At 40.4% G+C, this 16105-nt stretch overlaps 2 protein-coding genes across 2 annotated transcripts; both read right to left on the bottom strand.

Annotated features, from left to right (window-relative positions):
- Positions 1 to 6496: 6496 nt before the first annotated feature.
- brcc3 (BRCA1/BRCA2-containing complex, subunit 3) lies at positions 6497 to 7930 on the bottom strand. Its single transcript, XM_049604666.1, has one exon. The coding sequence runs from the start codon at positions 7820 to 7822 to the stop codon at positions 7040 to 7042; it is 783 nt and encodes a 260-aa protein (XP_049460623.1). The 5' UTR covers positions 7823 to 7930; the 3' UTR covers positions 6497 to 7039.
- Positions 7931 to 8530: 600 nt separating this feature from the next.
- Positions 8531 to 12056, bottom strand: LOC125906197 (tripartite motif-containing protein 16-like). Its single transcript, XM_049604664.1, has one exon. It carries the CDS (start codon positions 11929 to 11931, stop codon positions 10261 to 10263), a length of 1671 nt encoding a protein of 556 aa, XP_049460621.1. The 5' UTR covers positions 11932 to 12056; the 3' UTR covers positions 8531 to 10260.
- Between the last annotated feature and the right edge of the window lie 4049 nt (positions 12057 to 16105).

Below are 16105 nucleotides of genomic sequence, written 5' to 3'. Positions count from 1 at the left end.
TAAGTCTTGTGTGTGATTTATCCTGGCTTCATATGAGCAGAGGAAATCCTCGCTCAATGCTAGGCTAATTTATACAATGTAAAATGCTATAGGCTTGTGCTAATAAAGCTAGCATGTTGTATTTGTTTGGAAAACATGTTTATTATCAGACAGTTGTTTTGTCAGTGAAACTTGTGAGTTGTAATGGAGCCGGATTTTGTAACATTACCTTTGTTAAATGTTGCTGTTGTCCCTGGCTTCATATGAGAAGAGGAAAAGTCTGCTAGCTGCTAGGCTAATTTATTCAATGTAAAATGCCATAGGCTTGTGCTAAAAACATTAGCATGTTGTATTTGTGGGGAAAATGTGTCCAGATAAAGACACGTGAATGCTGCGAGTTAAAGTGAAGCTGATTTGTGTACTTGTGTTTGAAATTGTCTCCATTAAGTCATGTTTAATGTGTGTTTAATGTGTGTTTGAATCAACTAAACTTTACAACACTTCACAGAAACCCCGCTGCCAACTAGTGTTATGGAGGTGTAACTGCAGAGTGACACAGACACACCACCGCACAAGTATAAATGCTCACAACAGTGTAGGCAGCGTGCGTAGGCTACGGCATAGCGTCATAAGTATAAATCCCGCTTAACTCTTGTCCGCTTAATTATTAACAAATAAAGAGAGAAAAAAACAAGAGCTACTATAGTCAATAGCAGAACTAGACAAACATTATGCATTGACCCCAACTGAAATGCAGACAGAATTTAAGCTCCTATCAACAAGGGAGGCAGAGATATTGCTACTCGAAACCCGAGACATCTTATAGACCCTTTTAGGGCCAACGTCACAATGTTTTTTGCAAAAGTCTAATAACCCAAGAGGAAAATCCCACTGGTTCAGGTAACCGGGCAATGTTGACTTCTGTGATGACCTAAAAATACTGAATAGAAACCACTCCTCGGATTGCTCAGTCACTGTTCATTACAACAATGGTTTTTCATCATGCCCTGAGGCCAAGTGTGTGTTGTGAAATACCATAACAACTTTGTTTCATGAAGTCAAGTCAGGTCTTAATTATTTTGATTGCCCAAACATGTTTGTGATTGTTCATAAGAATGATGATGTGCAAAAAAAACTTGGAAGAGTCACTTCATGGAAAGATCTTATTTCAAAAGAAAGCAAAAACTGAGAAAGGAGCTGTGGGTAGTGAATACTAATTACAAAAAATAAAATAAAGGTTTGTAAAACCAACTGATCTGGTCAGCAGGACACAGAAGACAGCTGTGGACTTCCAAAACAAGCAAGGCATGTTTATTATTATCTTTGCAGGTAGGGTCAGTTTAGAGCACTTAATATTTTGGTTGTCTTGTTCAGTTTGTATCTCTGATCTTCATGTAGGAAACTGGATTACAACTAAAGTTCAAACTGCTTCTCAGCAATTAATTAAACGCTCAACAACCTGTTTGTGTTCATCCTTTAGGGGATGAACACAAACAGGTTGTTTCTAAGCACTCCTCTTTCAGGAATGAAGCAATAAACCACTCCCTCTTTGTTCAAAAGCTCCACAATATTCATTATCAGTGAGAAGTAAAATGGCACAGCAAGGAGATCAGATTAGCCCGAGAAAACTCTCTGCTCTCTGCTGTTCGATCTGTCTGGATCTACTGAAGGATCCGGTGACTATTCCCTGTGGACACAACTACTGTATGAGCTGTATTAAAAGCCACTGGGATAAAGAGGATCAAAGGCAAACCCACAGCTGTCCTCAGTGCAGACGGACCTTTGTACCGAGGCCTGCTCTGGTGAAAAACACCATGTTAGCAGATTTAGTGGAGGAACAGAAGACGACAGGACTCCAAGCTGCTCCAGCTGATCACTCTGCCAGACCTGAAGATGTGGCCTGTGATTTCTGCACTGGGAGAAAGCGGAAAGCTGTGAAGTCCTGTCTGCAGTGTCTGGTGTCTTACTGTGAGCAGCACCTCCAGCCTCACTATGAAGTTGTTCCATTAAAGAAACACAAGCTGCTCGACCCCTCGAAGGAGCTTCAGGAGAACATCTGTACTCGTCACAATGAGGTGATTAAGATTTTCTGCCGCACTGATCAGCAGTGTATCTGTTATCTGTGCTCCTTGGATGAACATAAAGGCCACGACACAGTCTCAGCTGCAGCAGAAATGAGGAAAAAGCAGCAACAGCTCAGCGTGAGATGGCAACACATCCCTCCGAGAATCCAGAACAGAGAGAAAGATGTGACGGTGCTTCAGCAGGAGCTGGAGGCTATCAACCGCTCTGCTGATAAAGCAGTGAGGGACAGTGAGAAGATGTCCACAGAGCTAGTTCAACTTATTGAGAAAAAAAGGACAGATATGAAGCAACGGATCAGATCCCGGCAGAAAAGTGAAGTCAGTCGGGTCAAAGAGCTTCAGGAGAAGCTGCAGCAGGAGATCACTGATCTGAGGCAAGGATGCGATCAGCTGCAGAAGCTCGTACAAACAGAGAATTACACCCAGTTTCTGCGGAGCTACCCCTCACTGCCAAACCTTACCAACTTTAAGGAGTCACCCAGCATCAAAATCCATCCTGTGCGACACTTTGAAGATGTGACTACAGCTGTGTCAGAAGCCGGAAAAAAACTAAAGGACACTTGTAACAAGGAATGGAACAAGATCTCAAAGACAGTAACTGAAGTGGATGTTTTACTTCCTCAAAATCCCCAGACGAGAGCTGAATTATCACAATATGCAGGTCACAAGAATCGGTTCGAACTTGATCCAAACACCGCAAGCATGCAACTGGTTTTATCTAAAGAGAACCGAAAAGCAACACTGGTGAGAGATGAACAGTCATATCCCATTCATCAAGACAGATTTATGAGCAGGTCTCAGGTTCTGTGTAAAAAAAGTCTGACGGGTGGACGTCAGTACTGGGAAGTGGAGTGGAGTGGTTTAGGAGTTTCAGTAGCAGTCGCATACAAGACCATTGCCAGAACAGGAGATGAAAGTAGGTTTGGAGAAAATGACAAGTCTTGGACATTAGACTGTGTGAAGAAAAGTATGCATATGACTTACGATTTCAAACATAACGGTAGCAAAACTACCATCTCAAAACCTCTGTCCTCCAGAGTAGGAGTGTTTCTAGATTACAAGGCAGGTATTCTGTCCTTCTACAGCGTCTCTGAAACTATCACACCAATCCACAAAGTCCAGACCACATTCACTGAGCCTCTCTACGCTGGACTCGGTGTTTGCTATTTTGGATCTACAGCTGAATTTTGCGTAGTCACGCAGGCATGAGTTGATGCGGGGGGTTTCCCTCCAAACAACAGTTTTTTAGATCAGCAAACAGAGGGGGCTTTTGCAAATTAGATAAAGGTTGACTCAGCTCAAAATGAACATTCATCCACAGGAAAATGTGACCTTTTGTTTGGTGTATATAGTTGTGCTAAATTTCCATATTTGCATTGTTGCTGTCATATTTTCTGCCCTGTTTGTTTGTTAGGGCTTCACTGAGCAGCACTGCAAGTGTTCTTCTGTTAATCACAGCTGACTAGTTGATTACGTGTTCATTCTCACATTGTCAGAGTATTCAGAAGAGTAGAGTTAAGTTTTTTAATCGATAGGACAGCAAGCATGAATACCATACTGTTGCTGTGTGTACAGTAAATACGTAGATGAAAAGCTACACATGATTGAGTCCGGTAGAAGAATTTATTGATTTGATATATGAACAAAGTTGATTTATTTTCCTTGAAGTAAAGAAGTGTGTTTGTTCCAGGAGTTTTGTATTTCATTTCATTTTAAATTTTTGATTTTATTCAGTTATGTACCAGTTAGTTTTCAGAGTGGCTTTTTGGTTTCAGTTTAGTTTTTATTGCTTAAAAATGTAACGTTTAAGTCTAGTTTTTATTAGTTTCTGTATTAGTAGAAATCTTGCCCCAGACAATTTAAACAAATTGACAAAAACTAAACCCTAAGACATTTCCTGTCTATTTTTACTTTATTTCAGTTGGTTTTGTAAATACACAATATTGCTTCAGTTAATTTTGGGTTTTTTTTGACCGAAACCGTAAAACTGGTTTGAGTGACTCATCAAAAGAATTACTGAGTACTGGAGAAGGATTAAATAAGTGTATACTTCCTCCTACTGCTGTTCAAACATGTAAGCTTTAATTTGTGTTGTCCAAGAGAATTTATTCATTAAGTAAGTCTGTATATGGGTTTATTGTTCATTTAATTTTATTGTTGTTTTTTTGTTTTATGTTTAAAATAAAATTCAATTAAACAATCAATTTTCTTCAGACAATGGTTGAAACAAGAAACAAAACTAAAAACTAAGAGAAACTGAGGTGCAAAAACTCAAAAAGAGATAAAGTAGGTAATCTTGCAACGTCCGAACACATGTTAAATCTGTAATGATAAATGGAGATGATGAGCGTCACCAAGGGAAAAGTAAGCCAGTGGGGACACCTTGTGGTACAACACAGACATGACAAACACTTCTGTGTCTTGCATTGTTTCACTCACTTGATGAAGCTAAACTACAACAAAATTTTTTTTAAAAGCAACACTTTTGTTTGTGCTCCTATTTTTTACAGGTTTGAGCCAAAGATCTCAGACTGGTTTTTATGCACTTGATAGATATTTCAGATTTTGGTGCTACAGATGTCCCTAAGGCTGACTGCAGTAGTGTCCACCAGAGCTGTTGCCCCTGAACTCAATGATCATTTCACTACCATAAGCTGTTTCCATTGTCATTTCTGTGAGTTGGTAGCACATTCAACCAGCCTGATTGTGACCATCTCGAGGCACACCTGTGTGGTAATGATGCTGTTTAAGTAGCATCTTGTGCCGCACCTGTCAGGTGAGGGAATTATCTTTAAAAAGGAGATGGGCCAAATTTTGACGGAAATATACGTATTGTAGGAGTCGTCTTATGACAAAGGATCAATCTTGCAGCCTTTATGGGATTTTATTCCAGACACACATACAGATTTCACATATCGCAGCAATGAGACAGCCTCGTCGAGCAGTTCACCGATCATTTTTATACTCCTCCTCAGATAAACACCATACCTAACTTTCCATTTGTGTGTGTGTGGGCGTGGGTGTGATTTCCTGCCGAATCCAGAACTTGCGCATATCTTCATCGTACTTGGCATTCTACCACACTTTGTTCTGCCAACGACATCTATTTCCCCATTGCAATGTTTCTCCATCACAATGTTTGCCAGGTCACTCTGCTCGAAGACTTTTCCCCAGAGTGAGACCATTCAGGGTTGCTCAGTTTTAATAAATATGTTGTGCTTCTAACTTGACCTTAAGGGTCAAGTATTTCTAGGCCTTTTCCCCACCACAGTTTTGAGCGCATAAAAAAAGTCTTAGATCTTTAACTTAAACCTGTGAAAAATGGGATCAAGAACAAAAGTTGTATTTAATTTTTCGTTCAGTACAAATATGTTTAATTTATATGGCAATGATATGGTCTTCTTTTTTAACAAATAATAGCAATGGGTTAAATGATAAAAACTCTAGATTCTCTTATGATCATTGGGGGAAATAAGTCACTGCTGATCAGTTTTGGACTGTTGGTTGGACAGTATGAGAAAGCTGAAGACAAAATGATGACTGAATCATTGGGCGTTAGAAAATTGTGATGGCATTAACTAAGCCACTCGATTGGGCCAATTCTAGATCAGTTGATGTTTTTCATCACACTGATTCAAAAATCCTGTTAATCCATCATTACCACATGTAATGAAGCCCTGCCTAATGATGACAAAATGTCCATGAGAGTTTCCCAAAGCTGAAAGTGACACCTTTGTCTCACCAACAGTCCACAACCAAAGCTGGAACCAAAACTTTTGCTTGATTCATTATTTAAAGATCGATTCTCAAAATAGTTTTTTCTTCTGTCGATCAGCTCATACTCATCTTCATCCTTCAAACCAAGTACCACAAAATTATAACATTGACTGGAATGACGAGCAGCAGTCTAAAAAAATCTCTGCAAGTTGATTTTAACACTGTGTTGACATTAATGGAAACCAGCTGGTGCCAGCATGGTCTTATGTGCACAAGATAATAATGTGAGCACACAGCTCAATAATCCGTGTGCTCACATTATTATTATGTTTTCCAGCATTACATAGTAACAGTTTGCAGTTGTGGTGATTTGCTGCTTCAGTTTAGCTTATGTGACAATAAATTATAAATCTGAGTATCTTGAAAGTACTTTGGTTTTGGATAGTTGGTCACACAAAACATTTGAAGACATCAATTCAGTGTTTTAGGAAATTGTGATGGCCAGTTTTCACGATTTTCTAATTTTTTTAGACCAAATGATTAATGAATTGAAAAAAAGCAGATTATTTATTACTGAATCATTAGTTTAAGCCCCCATCTTAACACAATATTTTTTAATTCTAAATATTTATACTTTATTTTCTATATGTATAATACATTAGGCAAAATAATGATTTAAAATAAGACATCTGTAATCAAGAAGAAGTAATCAAGACTCTGATTTTTACCTGACATTTAATGCAAACATTTGCTATTAGACATTTTTCAATACTTTACATTATGGACACTTCTTGGCTGGTACAGCAAAAGTATTGAGGTTCAAAAATATGGATATAGAACAGTGATTTTGGCATCAAAAATAAATTTTGGCAGTGAGAAAGAAAACATTGGCACTGAAAAAATTTCACTGAAAAATAAAACACAGGCATTGAAATTATTTTTTATTTTATTCTAATATTGTTTGTATTCCAATGCGTTTTCAATGACAATCTTTCATTTTTTTCTTCATGATATTCTCTTTATGTGTAATATTTCCCTGGGGCGCAATATTTTCGTTTTCAATGCCAAATTTTGTTTTCAATGCCAAATTTTGTTTTCAATGTCAAAACTTAGTGACACTGTTGTACCTCCATGGAAGGCAAGAAAATGGTGAAGAAGCCAACAGGAAAAACAGCAGATAATTTCTTTAGTCCAACAACAGAAGAAGAACTGATGGTGTCCTCCACACCGTCCTCCTCCACCCTCGCTGTCCCCCCGGCTCACAGAGCAGCCAGCTCCTGCAGCAGCCTCTCCTTCTCCTGCTGCAGCTCCACGATGCTCTGCTTGTTCTGCTCCAGCCGGTCCTCCAGCCACTGCAGCAGCGGCCCGCTCACCGCCGACATCTGGCTGCACAGGTTCTTGGTGAACACCGAGCCGTTGTGGATCTTGGTGACCGGGTCCAGGTGCGCCAGGCTGTGGATCTTCCGGTATGTGTCTTGCTCCTCCTGACACAGGATGCGCGGCAGCTCCACGGCCGACTCTAAGCACACCTTACCGATGGCCTCCCGGGGCACGACGTGGATGGGGATCTCCACCCGCTCGTACTCGGAGCCCTTCTGCGCCTGCGCGGACTGGAAGCAGGTGTACAGCACCCGGCCCGTTTTGGTGTTTTTGTCCTCGATGAAGCAGGAGAAGATGAGGCCCACGAAGCACTGGTCCAGCATCTGGTACATCGCCTGGGTCCTCACGTCGACGTGGGAGGGCCACACGGTGATATGCGGGTGGGAGTGGTACCAGCCAACCACCCGCATCGGCCTGCCAGTCATGTCGGCCAGCCTCTCCGCCTCCGTGGAGGCTGCTGACAGCTGCTCCGGGGAGATCTCCACCCGGTCCTTCCTCTTGTCCGAGCGGCGTAGGATGATGACGGAGTGGATGTGGACGATCCGGGTAGTCTCCACCTCTCCGATGCACAAACCCATCACCTCCTCTTTCTCTGTGCTGAGCGCGTGATTCATACACACCAGGAAGGCATCTGACTCCAGGTGGACGGCGCTCACCGCCATTATGTCCCAAATATTAACTTCTCTGCCCGGTGCGAAGACGAAAACATCAACAGACACAGGAGCGGCGCTTCACTTCCGTGTTCTGGTGTGCTACACAAAAATAGTCCGTGTTGGCGCAGTCGGGCTCTTCCGTTGACAAATGGTTCCGCTTATTAACATATTTTTAAATAGATATGACTGGACGATATTTTGTCTATTTCCTCACGTTATGTGTATGTGTAATATTTAAATACATTTATCATGAGATTCTCTTGGTAAAATAAGTTCCCTCTGAATCCTGTCTGACTCTAATATAATACTTTAGAAACATTAAATATCAATATTATTTATTAGGCATCCCAATGGCCCCTCTTAGTTTCTATTATTATTATTATTATTATTATTATTATTTTGTTAATTATTTTTATTTTATTTTCATTCATCCTTCATTCATTAATTTTTTTTAACTGCAAGCGGGCTGAACCCAAAATTTTATTTATTATATTTTTTCATTTTATTTTATTTTATTTTGTTTGGTTTTATTTTATTTTTAAAAGGTGTAGGCTACTTGCACAGGCCTTTATATGCCACCAGTACTGCTCTTCACTGCTTTTTTTTTTCGTTTTATTTTCTTATTTTTCATTATTTTCAGTTGTTTTTTTTTTGTTTGTTTTGGTTTTTATTTTATTTTATTTTTTAAAGGTGTGGGCTACTTGCACAAGTTTTTTTTGTTTTACCTGCACGTTTTTATACACCACTTTTACTGCCTTACATTGCTTTTATTTTTCATTTTATTTTCTGATTTTTTAACTACAGAGGGAGGCCTTGCAAAACTTCATTTTATCTGACTATAATGACAATAAATATCATTCATTCATTCATTTAATAATAATAATAACAAAGAAAGATGAACAGGATTTTAATTTATAATGTTTAAACTATGTTGAGAGTAGTATAACATCCTTAGTGTTTTGTACGTAAGATCTACCACTGTCAGAAAAATCTTTTTAAAAGTATATTTGCCTTTTAAATCTGGTGAAGTATGAGTATAAACTAAATAAAATGTAAGTACTCAAGTAAAGCTCAGCCACCTCAAAACTGTAGGCCTACTCAAGTAAGTTTAAACTCACAATTTTCAGACAGCTGGTTGTTTTCAGTTCTCATTATTATTATTATTATTATTATTATTATTATTATTATTATCAGTTAGCGTAATACTGAATGAACATCAAGTTTCAAGGAAGCCAAATTGATAATATTAAGTTTATTTGCAAAGAGATTTTCATCATTATTGTATACAAAGATCATACAACAGGTTTGTAGAAAACAAAATCACAAGTTCAAAGCAAAAGTGCACTGGTTACATAAAATAAATGAACACTATAAGTAAAGGTGCAAATTTAATCACTGTGCAACTGTCTAAGTATTTATATATAAAAATGGTGCAAATGCACTGGTTGCATATTGTGTGCCTGAGGCTAAATCTTTGGGAATGCATTTTTAAAAATGTATTAGGAAGACAGCAACTCTGAACCTTCGGTGATTGGAGTAATGTGAGTTTCTGTAAATACTGGAATAAATCATGTCTGTCTGGACTGACTGTAAATCTACCTATAAATCAACTGCTGATTTATTTCTTCATTATCAAAATGTCCTGAAAAAAAAAAATTCCAAATTTCATGAGTAAACATGGCAGAGAAAGAATGCAACCACACCCATAAATCCAAAATGTGCCATATCTTGGCTTCTCAAAGGAAGAGGAGCAGCTGCAGTAAACATCGCCTGAACTACTCCATGAGCCCAAACCATAATAATGTGATAATAACGACAGATGTATTTGCATAGCTCTATGATAGGGTTATTGTTTGATAATGGTTATACATTTCAGTCTTATAATTCTTGCAGAATGAGATCAAAATGAAAAAGACAAAGCAAAACCTGTTATGAAATCATGAAGTACGTTTGAATCTCTGTGAAGCTAATGAGACATTCTCATAGACTATAAGAGAAGTGCACCTGTTATATAGCCTCTGGGTCTGTCAAGGAAAGCCAATGATGCATTCTTACTAAAGGCCAGCAGGTGGCGACTCTAGTGATGGTAAAAATTTGCCACATTGTATTTAAGTCTATCAGAAAATACCCTCAGTAAACATTTTCCTAAAGAGTTTATGGTCTCAGTTGCTGGTTTCCAGTCTTCTTTTGTAAATGATACTCCCATCTAGAGTAAAATAAACAAGAAAGCAGGGTATGCTTTAGGACATGTCCACCCTGTGATTGATAAGTTGTGCATAGTGTCCTCAGGTTTTTACTCAGATCCACCTCTCGCTCCTCCACATATGGTCACTTCTGGCTTCAAAAAACCAAGATGGAAACCAAAATGCCAAACTCAAGGCTTCAAAACAGTAGTCCACAAACCAGGTGACATCACACCCCTGCACTTACTGCCTCCTAACTTCTATCTACTCAAGCTTCAAGAACTCCGCAGCTGATCCGTCACCATGTGAACCAAAAACACCAAGTCCCTGATAGAGCGGCTTAGTGAATGTGGTCTGGACTCTGTGGAGAAGAGTCATGGTGTCAGAGACGCTGTAGAAGAACAAAGTACCTGCACTGTGATCCAGGTACACTCCCACTCTGGAGGACTGAGGGCCTGAGATGGGAGTGCCGATACCTTTATGTCTGATCTGATAACTGTTGTTGTAACACTCCAGAGCCCAAGACTTGTCATCATTTCCAAACCCACTTTCATATCCCGCTCTGCTGATATCCTTGTACGTGACTGCTACTGAGACCTCATATCTGCTCCTCTCCACCTCCCAGTAGTGTCGTCCGCTCAGACTCTCTTTGCTCAGAACCTGAAACATGTCAGTAAATCTGTCCTTATGACTAGAATAAAGCTGCTTGTCAGCCATCACTGTTGCTTTTCTGTTCCCATCAGACAATAACAGCTGTGTGTTTACTGTGTTTGGATCCAGTGTGATTAGACGTGAATACTGTAAGAATTCAGGTCTGGTCTTGGGCTGAGGTTGTGGCAATATAACCTCCACTTCAGGCTCTGAGATGTTGGTCCACACGTCACTAAGAATGTCCTGTAGCTTGTCTCTGGCCTGTGACACAGCCGCGGTCACATCCTCAAAGTATTGCAGAATGCTCTTACTGATGCTGGGTGAATCTGTAGGTTTACTAAGACATGACAGGGAGGGGTAATTGCGTAGAAACTGGGTGTGGTCCTCTGTGTGTGAGAGCTGCTCCAGTTCGATGTCTTTCCTCTTCAGCTCGTTGATCTCCTGCTGCAGCTTCTCCTGACACTCTATAGACCGACGAACTTCAGTTTTCTGTCGGGATCGGATCTGCTGCTTCACATCAAAACTTCTATTTTTGATAAGATGGACCAGCTGAGTGAAGATCTTCTCACTGTTCTTCGCCGCTTTATCAGCAGAGTGATTGATAGCCTCCACCTCCTGCTGAAGCGCCTTCACAACTTTCTCTCTGTTCTGGATTCTCCGCTGGATCTTTTGTTGACTCACCCCGAGCTCTTTCTGCCTCTCAGCCCTTTCTGTTGAAGCTAAGACTGTCATGTGATCTTTATGTTCATCCAAGGAGCAGAGAATACAGATACACTTCTGATCAGTGCGGCAGAAAATCTTCATCACCTCATTGTGACGAGTACAGATGTTCTCCTGAAGCTTCTTGGAGGGGTCGACCAGCTTGTGTTTTTCAAAGGCAGGGGATTCATAGTGAGGCTGGAGGTGCTGCTCACAGTAAGACACCAGACACTGCAGACAGGACTTGACAGCTTTCAGCTTTCTCCCAGTACAGACATCACAGGCCACATCTTCAGGTCCAGCATAGCAGTGATCAGCTGGAGCAGCTTGGAGTCCTGTCGTCTTCAGTTCCTCCACTAAATCTGCTAACATGGTGTTTTTCACCAGAGCAGGCCTCGGCATGAAGGTGTGTCTGCACTGAGGACAGCTGTGGGTTTGCTTCTGATCCTCTTCATCCCAGTGGCTTTTAATACAGCTCATACAGTAGTTGTGTCCACAGGGAATAGTCACAGGATCCTTCAGTAGATCCAGACAGATTGAACAGCAAAGCTTTTTCCGATCCATCAGGTTTTGTTGCTGCGCCATTTCACCTCTCAGAGAAATAGTTTCACTTTCTCACACAAGATAAAAACTGAGAAGTGATCCAAACAAAAGCGCAGTTCCCTCTTCTCATGTTTGCATGCTCATCTGCAGTGAATGGGGCTTCACTTAACAACATGTTGGTTACGCCCATCTGTGCACTGGCAGATCTGCAAAAGAGGCGGGACACAGGAAATGTCTAGACTGAATGGAAGTGGCTGTTTTGGACAGCAGCAGGAGGAGGGAGGGGTTATTTACACTGAGATTCAGATCAGGAAGAGGAGCGGTTTCAGTGAGGCAGCTGGTTTACAGCCCCTGTTTACAAGAAGTGAAGGGTATAGGACATAAAAGTAGTTCAACCTAATAACATTGTCTGCTTATAGTGCAACATTAAAACTAACCCAGCCAATGATGAGTTTAATTATAGGTCGATATGATGACCAAATCCTCTTGTATTTACCACAAGTTCCCTATGATTGCTTCGTCATCTCTGTCAGAACCTTGTCATGTCAGCCTTTAAATGCTGACCCAAAGTCATAAAATGTTATCCATACACTCTAGTATATTTTATTGACATGACATATTTGTATAGAAGTTAAAGCATTTGTAATAGGATTCCTTGACAGTACACTTCAGCAACATGTGTTTTGAGTCAGTAAAGGAGATACTGTGCTTTGTGTAGGTCTGTAACAGAAGCAATACAAGTAGCCTAGTTGACTGAAAATAATTAACCCATTCAGACTACCTGTACATATTTGCTGTAGTGAATTATTTACTTATTAGACTGTTACACAGGATGCTGGCTGACCAGTCAGAGAGCAGCACATACCACTGTTTATTCCCCCCAGTGCTATGAAAGGTGTCTTCCTTGCAGTCTGTCAGCAACCCCTGGACCCTCAGTTTGATTGGGCTTCTTTGTCATGTCTGTGTTTGACCACTAGATGCCCCCCTTGGCTTAATATTCACTCAATGCCAGTTATTGACATCTGTTTAATTCCCTCAGTTTGTTTAGTTTGTCTTTGCAGTGTAGTTTCAGCCTTTGTGGCTTGTTGTGACCTGTGTGTTTAAAGGGACAGTTCACCTCAGAATAAAAAATACATATTTTTCCTCGTAATTGTAGTGCTGTTTATGAGTCTAGATTGTTATGGTATGAGTTGCTGAATGTTGGAGATATCGGCCCATAGAGATTTCTGTCTTCTCTTTAATATAATAGAACTAGATGGCACTGTACACAGTGGTGCTCAAAGTGCCTAAATATACATGTAATAAATTCAACAGCAATGTCTTTTACAGAAATCATGATCTGGTTACTCAAGATAATCCACAGACCTTGTTGTGAGCAGTTTAAGTCGATTTGTCAACGTGTCGACGTGAGTGGCACAAGTCGACAACCCCCGGGAGGAGTCGACAAGTTGTGTGTTTTTTCCCTCTCTCTCTCTCTGTGTGCTTGTGTACGGAATGCAATTGCTGCCTCTGATTGGCTTACGCTGATACTTTATCCTTGACTAAGTGAACATACTCGGGCGTACTATAAGCGGAGCGGACTCTGCGAGGAATGTCCGCAGTCATTCGGGCTTTCATAGTCGAGCGCACTTCCGCGTTGTAGTTTCCTGTAAAAATGTCTGTGAAAAATCCCTGCGATGTGAAAAATACATGCTGAGCAGTCACTGGTGTGCGGAGTGGAGTCCGCGCAGTGTGAAATCTTAGCTTTGCGCACACAGGGCTTGCAGACGTCCGCTTTGAGTCCGCGTGGACCTCTGCAGAGTCTGTTCCTCGTACATTCCGCCCGAGTATGTTCGGGCCTTGACAGACACACATCACGTGTGGAGATACTTCATTTTCCTCCACCGTGTCAATGTGATGACATCATCAAATGACTTGTCGACTGGACTTAGACTTTATGGACAGATAAGTCGACCTGAAAAAAAAAAAATCAAAATCGTTAATGCCCTAGTAGGAACTATTTAGTTTCTACCAAACTACACCCGCCAAACTATGCAGAAGGAGGTGTGTATCTAGTGCTAAGCTCACCTAGCACCACTGAGCTAGCTAACGCTGAAGCTCAGCTGAGGAGGACACCAGTAATGTTTACATCTTGCACAAGCAAGTAGATGCACGCAGCCACATCTCAACAACCACTGGATCGACTGAAATGAGGTACAAACATCCACTTCCACCTCAAGAGGAACTGTAATAACTTTGGTGATGACTCTGACTTTTCATATGATGCCATCCTCTGGACAAGACTTTAAAGGTTCAAGGTTTAGGGGGATTAAGTGGAATCTAGTGGTGAGGACTGCAGATTGTAACCAGCCGAAACTTCTCCCAGTTAAAAATCCTTCAGTGTTCATTGTTCAGGAGGTTTTTACTGGGAGCTGAATTATCCGCCGAGGTCTCCTTCTCTCCTAAATAAACAGACGAGGTGATTTAATCCTGTAAAAACACCGTATAAAACAGTCTCACACTACAATTTAGTGTTTCTCTGATGCTGTTTGGCATGTTGGAGACAGGCTGCTAATCTAACACCTGCTAATCTGTGCTCACTTTTTTTCTGATAACTTAAGATCCAGATGTTCAGGAGGTTTATACCGTGAGTTGAGTTATCTGCAGAAGTCTCTTTCTCTCCAAAACAACCCACTCCTTATGTAGATATAAACAGCTCATTCTACGGTGACAAAAACATTCTTATTTTTAAGAAAACATTCTTGTTATATTCCAGTTTTGCAAATATGTCCCCCTAAATCCTTCACGCTGGACATTTATTTATCAATTTGCATCAGCTTAAGTGCCAATTAGGAAATGTTAGCATGCAAACACATTAAGCTAAGATTGTGAACATGCTAAACAGTATACCTACTAAACATCAGCAAGTTAGCATTGTAATTGTTAGCATGTTAGCATGTTGATGTTAGCAATCAGGGTCAGTTTAAACAAACCCAAGAATATGCAGGATATAATACCAAAAGGCAGTTTTTGCGGAATGTGTGACAACTAAAAGTAATTGCAAGAAAATACATTGCAGGGCAAAGCTGATGCTACATTCATGTGCATGACAGAGTCTGTAACCTTTTTGTTTACAAAATACACGCTTGACTTGTCTGTACTCTTGTCAGCTTTTCCAGTTCTTTATTTGTTCAGTATATTTTTTTTTTTTCTGATTTAACATGGGGCCCCGATATGACAGTCTCTATATTTCCTACATAATTAGACCAGAGAAACATGACACGCTGAATCCACTCTCATGTCTCCATGGCAACAGGTTGTGCTGGTAAAACTTTGATCCTGAACGCAGCTTGACTTCAGCACATGCATGATCATATCAAACGTGGATTCACTCAAGCATGCCTGCATCACACACACGCTCACGTGGTCATGCACATGTGCACGCAGAGCTACACATACACACTCAATGTCGACCAGCAGTCACTATAAGATTGCTGAAAAGATGTGTGTACTCGTATTCGTAGTGGATAGAGCGTTTGCTTTGGCACCTTACATGTTTGCAGAGGCGCTTGGTATCCATGACAACTAAAATGCTGCCAGTAATTTTTGATTGAAAGATTAAGTGGAACCCAGGAAGAAGGTATGGTTCAATATGTAAAATACTATACATTTGGGAAAGAAAACTGCCTGTTAGACTCTTGATTATAGAAACACACCCAGAGAGACACAACAGTACAATAACACACTCAGAAGCCGACATTAGGAGGAGGAGGCTGGCGTTACTCTATTCTTTTTTTTCTTATTTTCTGCAAATCTCGTGAAAAGACAAAATAAACAATGTGTAAGTCCGTCTCTCGATACTTTCTGACTTCCCCGTCTGTGACTCTCAGCTCAACGCCCATTGATTCCAGCTGAAGATAAAAAAAAAAATGGTGTCACAAATACATTTTTATTTAAAAAATAAAAAGACTCAGTACTTTCCTAAAACAGCTGGGCAATGTAGATTTTAGCAAACGCAACTTAGACAGGACTAAATAGTGCATTTGTTGGGAACTATTTTCAGCAGCGGAATAATTCACATTTAATTTAGTGAGTATTTTCAGACAACCCAAGGACTAGAATAAATGTTGGCATTGTACATTTCTGCAAACCACAGATATATTACATTCTCATGTTATTATGTAGGGGAACGCAGGGTCCAATTTGATGTGGGGTAAAATGTAATTTGGACTTTTTC

This window comes from Epinephelus fuscoguttatus, linkage group LG18, assembly GCF_011397635.1.
Source record: "Epinephelus fuscoguttatus linkage group LG18, E.fuscoguttatus.final_Chr_v1".
Taxonomy (NCBI): domain Eukaryota; kingdom Metazoa; phylum Chordata; class Actinopteri; order Perciformes; family Serranidae; genus Epinephelus; species Epinephelus fuscoguttatus.
Note: the sequence above shows the minus strand (reverse complement) of the source record. Positions and strands in the feature narration are given on the sequence as shown.